We start from the raw sequence: 19,963 nt of genomic DNA on the forward strand, positions 1-19,963 counted from the left end.
GCTTTAAACATTATTTCTTCTGATCTCTTCTGTCAATAGCAGTTTTACCAAATATTATATTTTTGATTGTCCCACTACCAACGATCACATGCACCTTCCTAACCCCTTTTCATTAGGAGCTTGAAATATATGTTGACTTTGAAATATGAAGCCATTAGGGATATTACTGTCAATGAGAGGGTTTAAGAGTGCATTAGGAGTGCAGGGCTTCCGGAATGGCAGAGTGAGGGTCTCTGTATATCTGCTCCTTCATAAAAGCAGTAAAATGCTGGCAAAAATTGTCAAAATAAAAATTTTTAAGAACTGTGAAAAATTCATCAAATGCTTGCAACAATATGAGCAACAATTTATTCAAGAAAAGTGGCAGATCCTTGGGAAGAAGAGCGGGGTTTGTGGCTCGTGGTCCTGACCTACTTTTCCCCAGTTCTGCGACAGTCTTGAGGTCCCTGGAGGGGCGGACTGATTAGGAGCTTCTCAAAAATCCTCACTCCTGGGCTTTGCTACAGTGTGACTTGTCATTTGGAAGCTCTCTGGAGAAGAGCCATTCACAGGACATGGTTGTTATCTGCCCTGGAGAGGAAGGGGAAACTTATACCCAGAGTTGCCACATTATATTATCCTATATGTTCAGTTTTCAACAAAAATGATGAAACATGTAGGAAAAAAGCAGTCAAACAGCCAACAATATCCTCAGGAATTCACATGTTAATTCTTAGTAGACAAGGATTTGTTAGTCAACTATGATGAATAGCTTCAAAGAAACAAAGGAAACCATGTCTAACAAATTAAAGTAAAGCATGACAACACAGCCAGTGCATCAGCAAAAGTTGGGGGACATATTGGTTCAGGCATTTATGCAAATTTCTGAACAATAATTAGATGCCCACTGAGTGAAACAAACAGAGACAGGTGGTGGCACACTAGAGGTAATACAGATGGTAAAGTTCAAGTATGATAATAATGTCTCACCACAAAAATAATGTTAATGAGATAGGAAAAAGAAAAATATCCAAACACAGATCTTGAAGTTGAAAACTACAATGACTGAAATTAAAAAAGGAAAAATCACTGGACGGGATCAACAGTAGGCTTGAACTGGCAGAAGGAAGGAAAAGCACACTTGCTGATACATCAATTAAGAATTTTCAGTCAAAGAGACAGAATAAACAATATAAATAGAACCTCAGAGACCCGTGGAACACTAGCAAATGTGCCAGCAGAAACATGATGGGGATCCTAGAAGGTAAGGAGAGAGGAAGGGGACAGAGAATATTTGAAAAAAGAACGGCCAACAACTTCTCAGTTTGATGGAAAACATCCTCTACTCATGCGAGGAGCTCTGTGAACTCAAGTAAGAGAGCAACAGAATATACAATCTTACAGTCCAGCACAGAGCCTTCCAGAGAAAGGGGGTACAGGCAATTTCTTGAAATGTAAAGTTCATGGTGGTGCCTTTTAATGTTGGAGGAAAAAATAAAAAATAAATACAAATTCAGAAGCTCAAAAATCAAGATTTTGGGGGGGTTTGTTTGTGTCTTTGTACTTATACTCTGGTCTCTCTATTGGCTATCCTTTTCTTTTCTTAAAGGCCCATCCACAGGACAAAGCGTGAACACAACACTGTGTGGAAGATGCTGAAAACGATTCCAGATTTGACTTCTCAGCTAACCGATGAGCTTCTGAAGACACTTAGTAAGAACGTCATTTCTGAAACCTGGGTAAAAGGCAGCACAGGTAACAGACTCGGGAGGGATGATTGGCAAAAGTCAAACGAGTGTCAGTCACCATTCTGAGTTTTCTCTCACAGTTATAATACACATCATTTCAGTTTACATGTTAAACGTATACTGCTTAGATGTATTTCATTTGTAAGGTTATTGATCATGATATGAATTACATTTCACATCTTAGCACTTATGTTTTAATGACATATGCCAGACTTGCTCTAGCATTGAGCACCCACCAGAATCACCTAGAAGACTTCCTGAAACATATTGCTATGTTCAACCCCTATAGCAGGCGTCCCCAAACGACGGCCCCCTGAGACCATTTATCCGGCCCCCGCAGCACTTCTGGAAGGGGCACCTCTTTCATTGGTGGTCAGTGAGGGGAGCACTGTATGTGGTGGCCCTCTAAGGGTCTGAGGGACAGTGAACTGGCCCCCTGTGTAAAAAGTTTAGAGACCCCTGCACAGTTTCTAGTCCCACAGGTTTGGGATAGGGCTTAATTTGCATGTCCAGTAATATTTGACAGAGAGTATCAACATGGGAGACTATTCCAATGGAAGGTCTGAGCCAAAAATAAAGTCAAATGAATTTCTTCTCATCTCTTTAAGTTAGATTTGTGATAATATATATTTTTAAAAATCTTAAAATAAATATTCAGTTTTATTGTATCTTGTCTTCCACACAGTATAGAAATATTCTAAATAATATTATTAGACTTGTGCCTTAAAATAATGCTATCTAGAGAAGAAAAAGAGTCCTGAAGAACAAGCCCCAGCTCCTAAGATATCTCACTATCACAAAAGCTACTCTTATTACTCTTGTTATCTTTGGGACCATGTAGGCCTTTACAATGGAGATTTCATGAATTAAACCATCTGGCTTAAAATTCATATAACTTTCCTAAGCTCCTACCTAATGTACTGAGTAGAAAATAGGCCATCAAGGAGTTTATCTCAATGCTTAGAGGACAGAATTCTAAGAGAAAACAAAGTTTTCCCTTAAATGTGTTATGAGATTCTTTGGAGAGAAATAGAGGATCATTAATTAAGCTTCAATTCATTCAAATATTTGCTAAATGCTTAAAATAATTCAGGTGACATGTGATGTGCTGGAGATAGTGAGGGCAATGTCAGCGGTCCTTTTCTACAAGATGGTGGTCACTGGGCAGAGACTGAAAACGCAGAATGTATGACAGAAATGTTAGGCGAGGCAACAGTTGGGATGGATGGACAGAGCAGAGGCCCAAAGAGACTCCTCTGGTAGATAAAAAACATGGACACTCAACTTTATAGGTCAAATAAGAACTAACCAGGTGACAGTATGACCTTCTTCATCCAGTTGTAGCTCTTGGAAACCTTTAGAACTGTTCAGACTGACTGATTTCAGCAGAAGGTCCTATGTAGATCCTTAGCAGGGAATTCACAAGCATGTTGGCTTTAATCAAACTTTATGTTTGGCCTTTAACCTTTTGAAAAGTCACTACCAAAGTGATTAATTAAACTTTCTGTTATTAGCATTCTTAATTCCTTTTGAATGTTTTTTGTTCACCTGATATGAATGTGGTTAAGAGGTATCTTAAAATATGAGGTCCTGCACTAGTAAATTTCTTCAAATCTTAGGAAAATATTTCTTTTTTCATTTTATGTCATCAAGGTTGGCTAAATAAATAATTTAAGAAACTTAACTGGTCACCAACTTGATTTTATGAGATACCTATACTTTTGCAAAGTCTGGAATGAAGATTTAATGACATTTTGATCTCTGTTGTTTTGATTCTTGTAGTCAAAGTTTTCTTAGATGCTTGGAGTATTATATTTTTTCCCTAAAAGTTCCATGAAGTAATTTTGTGTATTTCAGTAAGAAGTCTACACCATACATTTCTTCTCATTGCTTAGATTTCAAAAGCTTATTTTATTTTGCATTGTTATAAAATCTTTTTTGTCATAATTCATAATTTAACACAATTTGTGATTTGTAAGTAACATTTCGATTGTCATTTGAGAACTTAAATCTACTACACTTTTTTTCTTTAGACATTTTTTATGGAATCTATATCAATTATCCATATATTTGAGGGCTGATTTCAGTTGTTATATGAATTATATCTGAGAATTTTCTGCTAGTTCTAGTTCCTACTTTTCTCTTGATTTTCATTTTTAACATAATTTATGTTATTTTTTTGTTTAAATGAGGATTTTCTTTTTTTCTCCTTAGGTATTTGTAGGAAGAAGTCACCTCAAATTTTATCAAATTCTGCATACATTTCAAAACATTCTTTTGATTTATTTTGTTTTGATGTCTCTACCAAACTAATATTGATAGATTCACAAATAAATTAGCTACCTTAATTTTAGGAAATAATTGAGGATCAATTTCTGAACTGAACTTTGAAACAAAATAGTAAGGATTCTTTGAATCCTCATTGAGATCCTTAAAATCTATAAAACTATCTTCTATGTATATGTGTAAATATACATATGTATACATCTTATTTTAGAGATATAAATATATATGCATACACACATATAACCTACTGCATAAATATACGTACAATATACTGCATGCACACTCCTTTAGGCATATGTAATTTTGTTGGTTTTGTGTGTTTGTGTACTTTTCAGATGTTGGAATATATTTGAAAACCTGCAGAAATTACTTTGTGACTTTTGACATTTCTTAATAATTCTGGGCCTTAATTCCTTCATGTGAAATGATAAACAACATTTGGGATTATAGAGTGAGAGCCCCTCACACAGTGCTTGGCAAACTCGGATAGGGATGCCTGTTTACAACAAGGTTAGCATGTTTGGATTCCAGGAACAGCTATGTTTCTAATTTGGAAATCGTATGGAATGGTTGTTTCTTAATGAACCATTTTTTAGAACTAGTCTATCTACCCACTTATTTATTTTTATTTATTTTTTTTTTTGTATTTTTCTGAAGCTGGAAACGGGGAGAGACAGTCAGACAGACTCCTGCATGCGCCCGACCAGGATCCACCCGGCACGCCCACCAGGGGCGACGCTCTGCCCCTCCGGGGCGTCGCTCTGCCGCGACCAGAGCCACTCTAGCGCCTGGGGCAGAGGCCAAGGAGCCATCCCCAGCGCCTGGGCCATCTTTGCTCCAATGGAGCCTCGGCTGCGGGAGGGGAAGAGAGAGACAGAGAGGAAGGGGGGGGGTGGAGAAGCAAATGGGCGCTTCTCCTATGTGCCCTGGCCGGGAATCGAACCCGGGTCCCCCGCACGCCAGGCTGACGCTCTACCGCTGAGCCAACCGGCCAGGGCTACCCACTTATTAAGATCTAAGATTATTAACCTTATGAAGAATATCCAGGGAAAGGAAGAGTTACAATTCAAGTCAAGAACTATTATTTGGCTCCATAATTGACAGTGTCCTTTTTGATAAGCTGCATTGACATTACACTGTTTTCTTACAACTGAATCCCCAAATATCTCTCCAGACTTGTTTTTGTTATATAATGTTTATGCCATAAACATATATTCATAAGTATACATATATTGCATATATTTACTTTAAAAAAACACTTTAAACTAACATATATTTCTTTGTTTATTTCCACTTAAAATGAAACATGACCTCTGACCAGGTCACATGTAGAGTCCCACTTTACCATAATTGAAGCCACGTTTCTATCAAGTACACATTGAAAGAGAAAGAGGGGGAAAGAAGAGGGAGGGAGGGAGGGAGTGGAGGAAAGGATAGGGAGGGAGGAAAAGGGAGAGGAAAGAGGAAGGGAGGGAGAAGAGAAGGCAGAGGAAGGAGAGAAGGTGGAGGGGGAGGAGGAAGTGGAAGGTAGGAGGAGGTGGAGAGGAGGAGAAGGAGGGAGAGGAAGGGACTGAGCCTGTGCTGACTGACCCACACAGGCTAGCGCAGCAAGGGAGCTGCAGCTGCTGCGTTTAAATACCACAGAAGGCTCTGAGCCAGGGCAAGATGTTTAATTTCTCATGCCTTCAGTTTGCATAGCCATATGTTGGAGCAGTCATAAGACCTGCTTTATAGGATTGCTAAGAAGAAACAAAGGGTTAAAATATGTAATATGTTTGGAATCGTGTCTGGCTCAAGGCTCAACACAGAAAGTGGTTTTTTTAAAAAAAAGGAGCTTGCTATCATCTTGTAGTTGCACATTTGTCCCTACAATTTTCCCACTACATTTGCATCATATTTTATTCTCATTCTATAACTAACCATAGCATCAGGATATTCACCCCTAAACACTTCAGTGCTTACCGAGAATTCATTGTTTGTTTCTGGCCCTTTCTGTTTTAAGGTGAGAATTATATACAGCGATGTGAACATTTGCACCCGAAGTGTGTTGATTGATGAGTTTTGACAAATACTGTAACCCAAACCCCTGTCAAAATAGAGCTTCACTGTCACCTCAGAGAGTTACCTCCACTTCCCTCCATGCTCCTTCTTGGCCCACCTTTGTCCACCCACTGGCGGTGGCTGCTCTCTGTCTTCTTTTTTGAGGGTACTGTCATCCCTCACCATACTGCGATTCACTTTTCATGGTCTCACTGTAGCGTGGATTTTTAAATTGTATATATTTAATTTTGTATTATGGATGTTTCACTATATCATGGGATTTTGCAGTATATAGGTATTTTTATATATTAATTATTTTTTGCAGTAAAATAAGCATTTTCTAGCCTAAAAAAATGAAAACAATATAAAAGATATAATTAAAATATTAATTAAGACATATTGAAAGAATATTAAATCATCATCTTCATCATTCAAGTTGTAGTATATTCACTGGTGAGTACCCATATAAAATTTTATATATGTTGTTAAAATTATGTAGGTTTAAGAGTGTAGGAAGTGTTTAAGAGCATAGGAAGTGTTTATAAGAGTGTGGAAAAGGTTAGTAACAGTGTGGGAAAGGTTTATAAGAGTGTGAGGAGGGTTTATAAAGCCTTGAAATATATATAAATAATAAAATAATATTAGGTCGCCACTTTGCATACTTTTGCCTATCATGGGGGGTTCTGAAACCCAACCCCCACGATAGACGAAGAATCACTGTAAATAAGTATTTAGAACTACCCTCTGTTTAGAGAAAAGCCGAGAAGGCAAGTAGTTGATATCTGTTACTGCATAAAAAGAAACACCACTGTCAATTAAGTGATGTAAAGTTTATATTTGCAGCAAGTTAATAAGCAAAGTGTAAGGAAAGGTCTCGCAGCAGTTGGGTTGCTGCCTCCCATCCTGTACAGTAATGTAGAGTTGAGCAGTGGAGCATTCTATTCCCACATCTGCCTCTTCCAAAGGACAGGCTTCAGGAATGGGGATTTCATGACCAACTGTGGAGAGTTACAATGTGGAGTGGGAGAAGTATTAGAAAGATTCCTCTCTGCCTTATAAAGCTCTCCCTTCCAAAGATAAATGAAAATTAGTGGTAGGTATACATTGTTGCTAATATCAAATAGGCAAAATGGCTTTTTGAGGGGAAGGCAGACATTTTAAAAAGTTCAAGGACTTTTCTGGTCCTATTTTTATCATAATGTCTTAAAATCTACCTCGTGATGTGTTACCATGGTTCCTTCTTGAAATCTCTCAGTTCTGTAAAAGGGGTTGATTACTATAATAACTGCCGGAAATGAATTCTCCAAATGTCTAGAAATGCATGTGTTATTCTTGTTATTTGAGTCAATTATTTGTGAATGCCTACGTGTTACAATAAGTCGTTGTCATTGTGTAGAGGAGTCTGCTGAGTGTGGCCATCGCGTCTGTATCAAAAAGCCTAGGAAATAAAGTCTACACACTATCTCTTTTGGTTTGTTTTTGTTTCAGTTATTGGAAATGATGGATTTTATGTAATACTGAAAGGCCAGGCTCGACCTCAATTACAAAGATACGATAGCCTAATTGAAGAAATTGGGTCAACAGCCTCCTTCATTCCTCAGAGTTCTCACAGCTTCGTGTTCAGTAACTACTCAGAAAATGGTGTCCTTGCTGAGACGCACACACTTCTGTGTGACACCACGGTAAGAAGTGAATGTGCTTTTTCTGTAAGCAACACAATGTCACTATGATAAAATTTTACCTCTTCTAGGTAAATCCACATTGCTTCACTGAATCCTGAAATATTTAAGATAATATATCTTTTAAAAATAAAAATTATACCACTAATATTGAACTTGAAATTTGTTTTAAAAAATGTAAGGAGAGATGCTTGCAACCAAATACTACCCGTTAGAAGGGGTTTGTGCTATAATTGATAATAGAGACAAGGTCAGTGCGGGTAAATCACTGAGTAAGGAAGGAGGGACCATAGAGGTAAGGGAAAGGGAACAGGTGACTCGGGTGTGGGACAGAGGACGGATCATGAAAGGCCTTTTAAATCAAATTACTAATGTGTGCTTAGTCTGTTTGCCTCAAGAGCAATGCCAAAGTCATCAAGAAGTTGATTCCATTACAATCAGAAAATACTTCTATGTATGTATGTATGTATGTATGTTTATTTTACTGAGGGTCAGGGAGGCAGAAACAGACTCCCACATACGCCCTTACTGGGATCCACCCAGCAAACCCACTATGGGGTGATGTTCTGCCCATCTGGGGCGTAGCTCTTTTGCTCACTGACTGAGCTCTTCTTAATGCCTGAGGCGAAGGCCATGGAGCCATTCTCAGTGCCTGAGGCCAACTCACTCCAATTGAGCCATGGCTCCAGGAGGGGAGGGGAAGAGAGACAAGTAAGAGGGGAGAGGTGCAGAAGCAGATGAGCACATCTCCTGTGTGACCTGACTGGGCATCGAACCTGGGACACCCACATGCTGGGCCAATGCTGTACCATTGAGCCACTGACCAGGGCCATAGTCAGAAAATCTTGCTTAAAGGTCCAATTTCAACACTACCAGGTGGTCAACGAATAAAACTTCAGTCCCTTTCTGGATCTCTGGATACTCCAGATGGGATCAGATCTGTTTTGATTTAAAATGATGGCTAAATAAAAGCCATTGTTAGATTTAGGATAGTCAAGATAGGGTAGAAAAGAGCCAAAGAAACCAACTAAAGGTAAATTATTTATAAATAATTTATAAATTATTTTGGAACCACAAAAGCTCCTGGTCAGCCAAAATGATACAGCGTAGTATGTCATAAACTATGCCACCCAGGTTGTGTAAGTGCGCTTCATGATATCCACACAATGATGAAATCTTCTAAGGACACTTTTCTCAGAATGTATTTCTGTTGTTAAGTGGCCCGTGACTATAATTTGAAATCGAGAAGTGTGTTGCCTCTAGATTTGTTCTTCTTTTTTAAGATTGCATTGGCCATTCAGGTCTTCTTTGGTTCCATATGATTTTCTTGTACTGTATATTATGCCACTGAGAATTTGATAAGGATTGCATTGCCCCTCCCCCAAGTCATCTGTACATCACTTTTGATAGTAGGGACATTTTAAAATATTTTTATAAATTAAATTTTATTTTTTATTGAGTTATAATTTAAATGTAATACTGTATAAATGTAATACTGTGTAAATCAGTAAGCAATGTGCTACTTGCTTACTGATACGTTTATAGAGTGCAATATGATTACCACGGTAGCATTAGCTAACAACTGGTTCACATTGCGTGATTGTCGTTTTGTTTTTGTGGTGAGAACAATTAAGATTTAGTCTCTAGCAACTTTGACGTTTATAGTAAGTATTGTTGACTATAGTCCCTGTGCTGTGCAGTAGACCTCCAGGACTTATATGCCAACAAATTACAAGTTTGTACCTTAAACAGCATCTCCCACTCCTTTACACCTGGCCCCTCATTGCCCCACTGTACTCTGTTATTATCTAAATTTATTCTCTATTCACTAACTTTGTTTCAGATGACTGTGACAGCACTTCCTATGCTCAGGTTTTAAAGTTTCACATATGTTATAGACAGTATTTGTCTTTTTCCATCCAACTTATCTCACTTTGCATAATGTCATCAAGGCCTATCCATGTTATTGCAAATAGCAAGAATTCCTTCTTTCTCCTAGCTGAAAAGTATTCTGTTATATACATACACCATCTCTTCTTTCTTCCTTCTTCCACTGACAGACACTTAAGTTGTTTCCATATTTTGGCTATTGTAAATAATGCTGCAAAAAATGGGAGTTCAGATCTGTCTTCAATAGCCTGTTTTTATTTCCTTCGGATACATACTTAGAAGTGGAATTGCTGGATCATATGATAGTTCTATTTTTAATATTTGAGGAACATCCATGCTTTTTTCCATAATGGTTGCATGGTTTACATTCCCAGCAGTTATTCACAAGGGTTTAGTTTTCTCCACATCCTTGTAATTACTTACTCTTTCTTCTCTTGTTGAAGATAGCCATCCTAAGAAGTGTGAGTTGGTATCTCATCATGGTTTTGACTTGCATTTCTCTGATGATTAGCAATGTTAGGCATCTTCTCATGAATTCTTGGCCATATAGATGTCTTGTTTGGAAGTCTATTTAGTTCTTCTGTCCCATTTTTTTTATAGATTGGTTTTTTCGGTTGTAGTTGTTATTGAATTGTATTCTCTTTATATATTTTGAATATTAACCTCTTATCTGACATATAGTTTACAAATATTTTCTGCCACTATATGGAATGCCTTTTCATTTGTTGATTTTTTTTTTTGCTGTGAAAACTGGAACTTTATTGAATTCATTTGTTATTTCTGTTATCATGTGTGTCCTTAAATTTAAACTGAATCTCTTATAGATAGTATATCACAGATTCTTATAACATAGTATCCATTCAGCTACTCTGTGTATTTTTTTCTAATTGGGGAGTTAAATCCACTTATATTTAAGATAGTTATTGATAAGTGAGGACTTACTATTGTCATTTTTTTGTTCATTGTTTTCTGTCTGCTTTGAAGTTGCTTTGTTTTTTCCTCTCTTGTTTTCCTATGCTATTTGATAATAATTTTGGTAGTGATTTGCTTTGGTTCTTTTTCTTTTATGTATATTATAGGTTTTTCTTTGTTGCCACTTCAAGGCTTTTATAAAGTATATTGTTATATCTGTGCCCTTAAGTTGGTAACAACTTAACTTCAATCACTTACTAAAACTCCACATTTTTTTCTCATCCCTCCATGTGTACATGTAGAGTTTACTTTGATTTATAGTAAGTATCCATTAACATTTTTGTGGTTGTGGTTACTCTTAATATTTTGTCTTTTAATTTTTATATTAGGGTTTGAAGAAATTTATATGCCACCATGACACTGTTGCATTATTCTGGATTTGATTGTATATTGATCTTGACCAGTGAGTTATGTTTTCAGATGCTTCTAATTTGTTATCTCAACATGTTTTTGTTTCAATTTGAAGAAATCACTTTAGCAGTTTTTCTAAGGGAGGTCTATTGGTGATGAACTCCCTCAGTTTTTGTTTGTTTAAAAAAACCTTTTATCTCTTTTTTTGTTTTTAAGCATAGTTTCACTAGGTATAGTGCTGTCTTTTTTTTTCTTTTCTTCTTTTTTTTTGCTCGTGTGTGAGAGAGAGACAGGACAGACAGGAAGGGAGAGAGATGAAAAACATCAACTCATAGTTGTGACACCTTAGTTGTTCATTGATTGCTTTCTCACATGTGCCTTGACCAGGGAGCTCCAGCCAAGCTAATTACCCTTTGCTTATACCAGGGACCTTGGGCTCAAGCCAGGAACCTTGTGCTTCAAGCAGTGACCTTTGAGCTCAAGCCAGCAACCATGGGGTCGTGTCTATCATCCTATGCTCAAGCCAATGACCTTGGGGTTTTGAATCTGTGTCCTCAGCATCCCAGGCCAATGCTCTATCCACTCTGTCACCGCCTGGTCAGGCAGTGCTCTTTATTGTCAGTTTTCATTCAGTACTTTAAAATCATTCCCCTCTCTCCTGACCTGCCAGGTTTTTGCAGAGAAATCACTGACACTCGTAGGGGGTTCCTTTAATTACAACAAATTACTTTTCTCTTGCTACTTTCAAAATTCTCTTTGTTTTTTTTAAAATTTAATTATAATATGTCTTGATGTGAATCTCTTTACATTTAACCTATTTAGTTTCTTTGGGCTTCTTGAATCTCAATGTTTAGTTTCTTCTCTGAGCTTGGGAAGTCATTATTTTTTTAAGTAAGCTTTCTGTCCCTTTCTACGTCCCTCCTCTAAATAGATTGCATGTTCAATTAGTGGTGCTGGGTCCAGAGTGAGCATGCACTAGGACTCAGGGACCTTGGCAATGGCAGCTCTAGGGGGTGCATGTTCCATTTTAGGGAGGCACAGCAGCATGGACTCTGTTGTCTCTGACAGCTGGAGTCCACATTGGCCAAGATTGTGGCAGTTCTCAGTGAAAAAGTCAGGGTGTCTTCAGTAGCTTAAGTGCTGGACTTCTCAGTGGTGAAGGCTGCTGGGATTATCCTGTTTTTGTTCACATCCACAGGAGAACTCACAAGGCAGAGGATTTCTCTCCTTACTGAACTATATTGACCTGGGGAATGGGATGACTCAGATAAAATCCTTCCTCTCTTTTTCTATGTGGCAATTCTTTTTGTTTGCTTCCCCCCCCCCCCACTCTGCTGGGATGTCTGAGATTTTGCAGCTTCTTAGATGAACAACAACTTTCCCATAGCTGTTTTTGTTTGGGGATTATTGTTAAATTACTGCTTTTGTGTGTGTGTGGTGGGGGGTGATTGATGAAGGATGACTGGGATCTCATCATCTGTCATCTTGCTGATGTCTGTGATATTGTTTTGATTTCCTATCTTGGTTGATGCCTTTACCACAAAGACCAAGAGACCCATGTGAGGACTCTGCCAACTCTTCATTCAAATTATACATTTAAGGTCCATGTAAATTGCCAGGAGTTGGGTCTAATGACCCAGTGGAAACACTGTGAACGAGACCTGGGACAAAACACCATTGTTTTTGGAGCATTTTCTACATCTCCTCAGTGTAACAGATGGACATGATGATGCTTTATGCACTCTGGTTTTAAAATCACTCCCCCAAGTGCCAGAGTTCAACAGAACACTACAAGCTGGGTTTGTGATCATGACCTTACCTGGAGTTATGCTATCCTTATAATTAAATACTGGGCCGAGTCCTCCATTGCTTCTGTCTTCCAACAGTACAAGAGATTTTCATTATGTATTGCCATGGAAACTTGAGATTACATGCTTCACTTTAAGCTGATGATTGATTTTCCTCCACCTTTCATTCCTTCTTCAGTGTATTGATATCCCCCAGCAACAGTCATTCTATTCTGTGGCTCTTATAATTACTCATTCCCCTGGCGTCCCAAAGGCCTGAGGAGTTGCCGCTTTCAGTGCATCCTCCTCTGCCCATGCCCCACTGCCACTGGATGCCATGGAAGGTTTTGTCCATTGTACTGCTACAGCGTGTCAGAGACCATGAGCGCCACAGACACAGGTTTTTATTGCAAGCTGGCAATAAAGGCAGCTCTAAAAAAGAAGAGAAAGAAAGGCAATTTTAACTGTCAGCACCTCTGGAGCATTTGTTCTTGTTTAAGTTGGCTAAAGAACAAGTTCACTCAATTTATGTCAGGCTACTAAAATTTAAAGTATGCCTGCTGACACATTCCCTCACATAAAATGTGAGTTGTTTTTATAGACTATGTTGCTCTTTGCCTAATTTTACTGACTGACATTTCTGTGTATTTATTTAATGGAACTTCTAAAAATAAAAATATTACTACTCCAAAAGATGTGTGAATTGAAGAATATTTGTGTTTTTTTCTTCCTACCAGTAATCAGAGTGTTATATGTATATATTTTTGCCCCCATCTGTTTGGCTCTTGCCATGGTTTGCTTTTCTACTGAACTGTATCAGAGAGCCAAACTACAAAGAAGAAAAAGAACAACAACGACACTTCACTCTTCAGTTTTTCCCTCTTAACAGTTTTGTTAACACCTAGCCATCATCTGAGCATAGTGAACCTAAGTGAGAGAAACACAGTCTAAGGATCAAGTTCATTTTTCATGAGATCAGGATAGTTCTGAGTAAGAAAAAGTGGTAAGAGCACAAACATTTGCTGCGCTGACACCTGGTTGGAACACAATGGTGCAGAACCGACATGAAGAAAGAGCTCTTGTCTCTGCTCTTCTTGAGACTAATCTATACATTACAGCAAAGAATTCATTATGCCGGTACAGATATATGTCAGAGAGCCGTGGTAGCATAGCTGTTGGAGGCCGAAGTTTGGAACAAGCTTTCCTTATGCTGCAGCTGACTGCTCCATCAAACAGCTGACTTAACTGTCTCATCTATAATATGGGGATAATAAGAGTACATGCCTCAGGGTATTATGTGATTCTTGCACAAGAAGATGCAACCGTTTCTGGAGCAGAATATGGGTTTAATACATAGCAGTGTATATTATTATTGTGATTGAAGTAAATTAAGAAAAAATTATTAACAGTATTTCTACACACTGTAGAACAGTGGTGGGATTCAGTTGGTTCATACCAGTTCAGCAGAACTGGTACCTAATTTTATTGTTAAGCTCAGCAAACCGCTTGTTAAAATGGCATTTGTAATCAGGATTCTCTCTAAGGTGGGAGCCTGGGCAGCCGCCCAAAGTGGAAATTGCAAATTTACATTCTTTCTTCTTTTTTTAACGTTCATCTGCGCAACAGTGTATTCTAAGTGCTCGTAATATTTATTCCATCCATAGGTGAAAAACATTTGACATAACTGTGCTTGTAATGTTTATTTATTCATTTTATAAAACTCATACTTTTTTTGTTTGTTTTTACAGAGACAGAGAGAGAGTCAGAGAGAGGGATAGACAGGGACAGACAGACAGGAACGGAGAGAGATGAGAAGCATCAATCATCAGTTTTTCATTGCAACACTTTAGTTGTTCATTGATTGCTTTCTCATATGTGCCTTGACCGCGGGCCTTCAGCAGACTGAGTAACCCCTTGCTCAAGCTAGCGACCTTGGGTCCTAGCTGGTGAGCTTTGCTCAAATCAGATGAGCCCATGCTCAAGCTGGCGACCTCGGGTTCTCAAATCTGGGTCCTCTGTATCCCAGTCCGATGCTCTATCCACTGTGCCACTGCCTGATCAGGCTAAAACTCATTATACCTTTAATGAAATACTATATTTTAATTCTGTCACATTTGTTACTTCAGCAAACAAACATATAACCTAAAAAGAAAAAGTGCCAAACAGCCAGAAGGTGACAAGCTATCACTGAAAATGTCTTAAATAGTTGTATTGTTTTTTGTTAGGTATTATTTAGTATTTTTTTATTACTGTTTTAAAACTTTTTTTATAACATCATCAAGTTGGTGTACCTTTTTATTGTTATTTAAATATTAAATGCATGAAATAATCAACTACCTTTTGGTATGTTATTATTTATTCTTAAAACGGTCATTAGGGCAGAGAACTGGTTGTTAAATGATTTGATCCCCACCACTGCTGTAGGATAAGTAATTGTTCCCCAATGTCTCCCATGGTCGCCAGTCTGGAGCCAGACAGTACCCTGCTGTCCACCTTGAAACACTTCCACCAAATCCCGTTCCACCAGGAAGGCCGCTTCCCAGATTGGACACATGCAGTTGCTCTTCCTCTGTAGTGAGCTCCTTCGATGTGGCGGGAGTTAAGTGTTTCATCTTTTTCCTGTTACATCCCGGCGAGATAGACCACAGCAGACGCAAAGTAAATTTTATAAGTTTTATTGCAGACCTGCACAGGGACTGCAGGCAACCCATGCAAGGGCACTGCAGCCCCCCCAAACCTGCGCAGGGATGCAGGTAACCCACACAGGGGAACACTGCAGCCCCCCAAACCTGCGCAGGGACTGCAGGCAACCCACGCCTCCGAAGAGACTGGAGCACTGCAGCCACGAGCTTCTAAAATGGCTCCTTTTTATAGGGTGGCTATCTAGGATGAGCAAGCATCATACAGAAGCTGATGTGGCTGTTAGTCATTGGCTAGGGAGGTCGTGCGCAGTTACGGGGGGGGGGTATTACTCAGTGGAGAATTTCAAACATAAACTTCTGATAAGAGTCTCTGACTCAATGCGGGATGTTGCTGAACTCTTTGTTCTCAGCATCACAGGGACCTTGTACACTCTTGGCAGCCCCAGCATGTCAGTACTCCCTGAATCTAACATTTCCCACTTGAGAATCTCTGCCTGTTGAGTTCACATTCAGGAGCCATAACCATGGGAAGAAAAGCTTATATACAACATGGAGATGTTGTTTTTCCTCTTTTTATTTTTCCTTGCCTCCAAATCATGTCCTAGCTAGTCCTTGACCTGGTCGGTCCGGTATCTACTGAGTCAGGCACAGAGCAGGTCCCACCTCATTTCACCAGTTAACTTAGTAGGATGATTTGCTTCTCATTCATTGGCGATTAGTTTAGAAGTAAGGTTAGTTTTCAACTGCAGTATCTGCCTGATTCATGACCTTGAAACTGAACTTTGGACCTTGTTTTGCCTGGTTATGGTGTGTTGCCATTCTTGTTAATTGATGGGTGCTTTCTGTCCACAATTTAGTTTTGCTATAGCTATCTAGCTTTGTAACAATCTCCAAAATTTTATAGCATTACTTACCAAATCAAAATATATCTATCTTAGAGATACTTACATGTTTAACAGACTATATAAAACACCCATATATATCCTATCAAGAATGGACAGGACTCTAGCTAGATAGAGAGGGCAAAGAGCAGGGAGATACTAGTGCAATCTGAAGTAATAAAGATGAGGATAAAAGAGCCCAGACCTTAGTAGGGGACAGTCTTCAGTGTGAATCTGACTCTGCTGTTTGCTGCCATTTGGCCTTGGACATATTCCTTAATTTTTCTGAAGCTCTGTTTTGTTTTGTTTTTATCTGTAGATTTATTTAGTGGTAGTATTAACATCAACAATATCCTCCTCATTGCTTTGTTTTGAGGATTAAATAAATTGATCCATGAAAGTACTTAACACAAAATAAGAGTTCAAAATGTTCTGCTCTGATTAGTATACATTAGTGATAGATACATGTGGCTGAATTAACTTTGTAGGCAGCAATTATTATTTAAGCTTAAAGGAAAGTGTTGTAACTTTTGGCAAGATATAAATAAAAAGGATAGATAGCTTAGATGGATTAAGCTGATCAGAGAAGGCATAGTCCATGGTTACAAAGGGCTCTTAGAAAAACTAAGTCAGAAATCACAGAATATTTTTTGTGTCAATGAGCAAACTATAGGACTAGAATGATAAATTCATCTACGGGACTATTTTGAAGATAGGGCTAGAAAAATAGGTAGGAGAGGAGAGGATCTTGAATTTGAGGTTTAAGGAATGTGTTCTTATTTGGATACTACTTAAAATCATGGATACTGACTTCTACCCACACCAGCATTTAACACAACAATTCATACGTGATACATTTTTGAAAGGATAACTGGAGAAGCCCCTAGCAGGGTGCCTGGAACATAAAGAAGGAAGAATAATTGTACGATCACTGCTGTGGTCCAGGTGGAATGTTAAAAGGGCATTAAATACACAGTAATTAAATTCTTAGTGTGTGCCTGTATAAATCAGACAGTTTAAGTGTATAATACCAAGACCAGTGCACAGAAGAAACAAAATTATATTTATTTGCATTCAGTTTGGGAGCTATAATTTGATAATTTATACTTTTGTTAAAGAAGGTAAAGGCAATGGTTCTCTACCTCCCATTGTAATTGTGTAAGTCGGGTTACCAAAGATAACCGGCACATTGTGCATAATTTAATTGCTTGCTGCATGAGTTTAATTGTTGATATTTAGATTAATTTTTGTATTTTATAGGAGAAAGCCCCTCCCCTCAAATATCTTTTTTTATTGGCTTGTATCAGTTGCTAGCTAGTCAGTCTATGACAAGCTGTGTAGTGAGGATTGGGTGACAGGGTGAGGAAGGAGGTAGAGGGTGGAAATTGTTAAAACCAGTTTGCTGCCAGTGTGCATGTAGCCTTAATTTGGAGTGAAAATATTTTGAGCAAGTTAATCACTTAACTACGAAATCCTAATTTTTCAATCTTTCAACTACCAAATATATATTTTTTAATTTTTTAAAATTTATTTTTATTAGAAAGAGAGAGAGAGAGAGAGAGAGAGAGAGAGAGAGAGAGAGGAAAGAAACAGAGAACAGGGGGGGATGCAGGAAGTGTCAACTCCCACATGTACCTTGACCAGGCAAGCCTGGGGTTTTGAACCAGCAACCTCAGCATTCCAGGTTGACGCTTTATCCACTGCGCCACCACAGGTCAGGCTCAAATATTTTCAATCTGTGTTTTCAGTACAGATTGTATCTTTTTTAGGTGAGGATGAATAAGCAATGAGGATCTTACTCATACTACCCAATAACATTCAGGTTTTATCTGATATTTGGGGAAAACTTGGGGGTACTTCAAAGGCATTGGTAAATGGTTATTCCGACTTGAGAAATAAGACATCTTTTTCATAAGGCCGTTGAATAGCAATTGCATCTTAAATCAGGAATAAAACTCAGCCAATAACTTTGCATGGAAATTTATTCCGATTAATTTTAAGCTCTGGGCCAAGCAGAATATTGGGAGATCCTGATGAGTAATGACAAAGTCATGTTTAATAAGGATAAGGAATTTATCTTTCAGATACAAAACTCTCAGATCAGCCTCCTGATCTCTTATAACGGGTGCTGCCTGAGTTTCTGGGTGTCCTGTTCTCCAAGCGTAGTTGCCCCCATGGCTCCCTTGCCTCTGCATATCCAGGTACTCAGAATCCCTCCTGGTCCAGACTTCTACTGACCCTTGACTTCTCTCATCTCATTTGTTTATAGACTGTCTTGAATGGTTCTCTGAGGCTGTTTTAGCTGTTCATCTTCCTGGACACCAATCCCAATCCCAATGTGAAGTTGACATCTTTGACATCAGGGAACTTATTATCTTTTTCCCCCCTGATGCTTAGAATAGTATTTCCAGAACTTTTAAAGTTTTTAATCATAATAAATGTAATTAAACTTAGTGTCATTTAATGTCATTTAATTAAGGCCTTCAAAATATCAAAGATAACTGTGCAATGAGTTTTGATTCAATTAAATTGCAAACAGTAGATGATTTAATCTCCATTGATTCAAAGTTTCTATTTTTATATACTGTATTTTATCTTAATTGATATGTTTAGAATATATACAATTATTTTGTTCTTAAAAATTAAATATAAATATTAAAATATTCAAAAGTTTAAAAAGTCATTCAGGAAATATTTCTGCTATAACAGTGAATTGAATCTCATCATTTAATTGTCTCTCCAGTTCTTTAAAATTTTAATATAGTTTGTGACTTATTTATAACATGAAGACATTTATTTTTATTACTAAATGTAGTGGCCTTTTATTTTTATAGGGAAGGCAAATGTGGAGTGTAACTAAAATAAACATTAGGTAATAGCAAATTTACTACTATTTGAAAATAAATTAGAGGAAGAGTAAAAATAATACTGGCTATACCTATGAATAAGTTTAACCTAGAAGGTAAAGACCTATATATTGACAAGTATAAGACATTAATAAAAGAAACTGAAAAAGACACAAATTGATGGAAAGATAGTTTGTACTCATGGATTAGAAGAATCAGCATGGTTAAAATGCCCATGCTCCCCAAAATAAGCTACAGATTCAGTGTAATTCCTCTCAAAATTCCAATGGAATTTTTCAAAGAAATACAATAAATAATCCTAAAATTTATGTGGTTACCAACCTCCCCACCCCCCAAAAAACCCCAAATAGGCAAAACAAGCTTGAGAAAGACTATCAAAGAGATATTACACTCCCTGATTTCAAGCTATAATAATTAAAACACTATTGGCATAAAAGCAGTGGAGCAGAATAGCCCAGAAATAAACCCATGATATAAGGTCACTTAATTTATGACAAAGGATCCAAGAACATACAATGGGAAAAAGATAGTATTTTTAATAAATGATGTTGTGAAAACTGGACAAACACATGCAAAAGAATGATAGACCACTATATGCCACAATAATCCAAAATAATCTTTTTTTTTTTTTTGTATTTTTATGAAGTTGGAAACAGGGAGGCAGTCAGACAGACTCCCACATGCACCCAACCAGGATCCACCCGGCATGCCCACCAGGGGGCGATGCTCTGCCCATCTGGGGCATTGCTCTGTTGCAACCAGAGCCATTCTAGCACCTGAGGCAGAGGCCATGGAGTCATCCTCAGTGCCCGGGCCAACTTTGCTCCAATGGACCCTTGGC

At 38.0% G+C, this 19,963-nt stretch overlaps 1 protein-coding gene across 1 annotated transcript in view; it reads left to right on the forward strand.

The window, feature by feature from the left end:
• Window positions 1-19,963, forward strand: part of CNBD1 (cyclic nucleotide binding domain containing 1) — a 261,946-nt gene that overhangs the window by 175,687 nt on the left and 66,296 nt on the right. Inside the window, exons 7-8 of the mRNA XM_066266437.1 lie at window positions 1,589-1,734; window positions 7,542-7,735. Of these exons, the coding sequence (XP_066122534.1) occupies window positions 1,589-1,734; window positions 7,542-7,735 (340 nt within the window). The remainder of the gene's footprint in view (window positions 1-1,588; window positions 1,735-7,541; window positions 7,736-19,963) is intronic.

The sequence above is a fragment of the Saccopteryx bilineata genome, chromosome 3, assembly GCF_036850765.1.
Source record: "Saccopteryx bilineata isolate mSacBil1 chromosome 3, mSacBil1_pri_phased_curated, whole genome shotgun sequence".
In the NCBI taxonomy this organism is placed as follows: Eukaryota; Metazoa; Chordata; class Mammalia; order Chiroptera; family Emballonuridae; genus Saccopteryx; species Saccopteryx bilineata.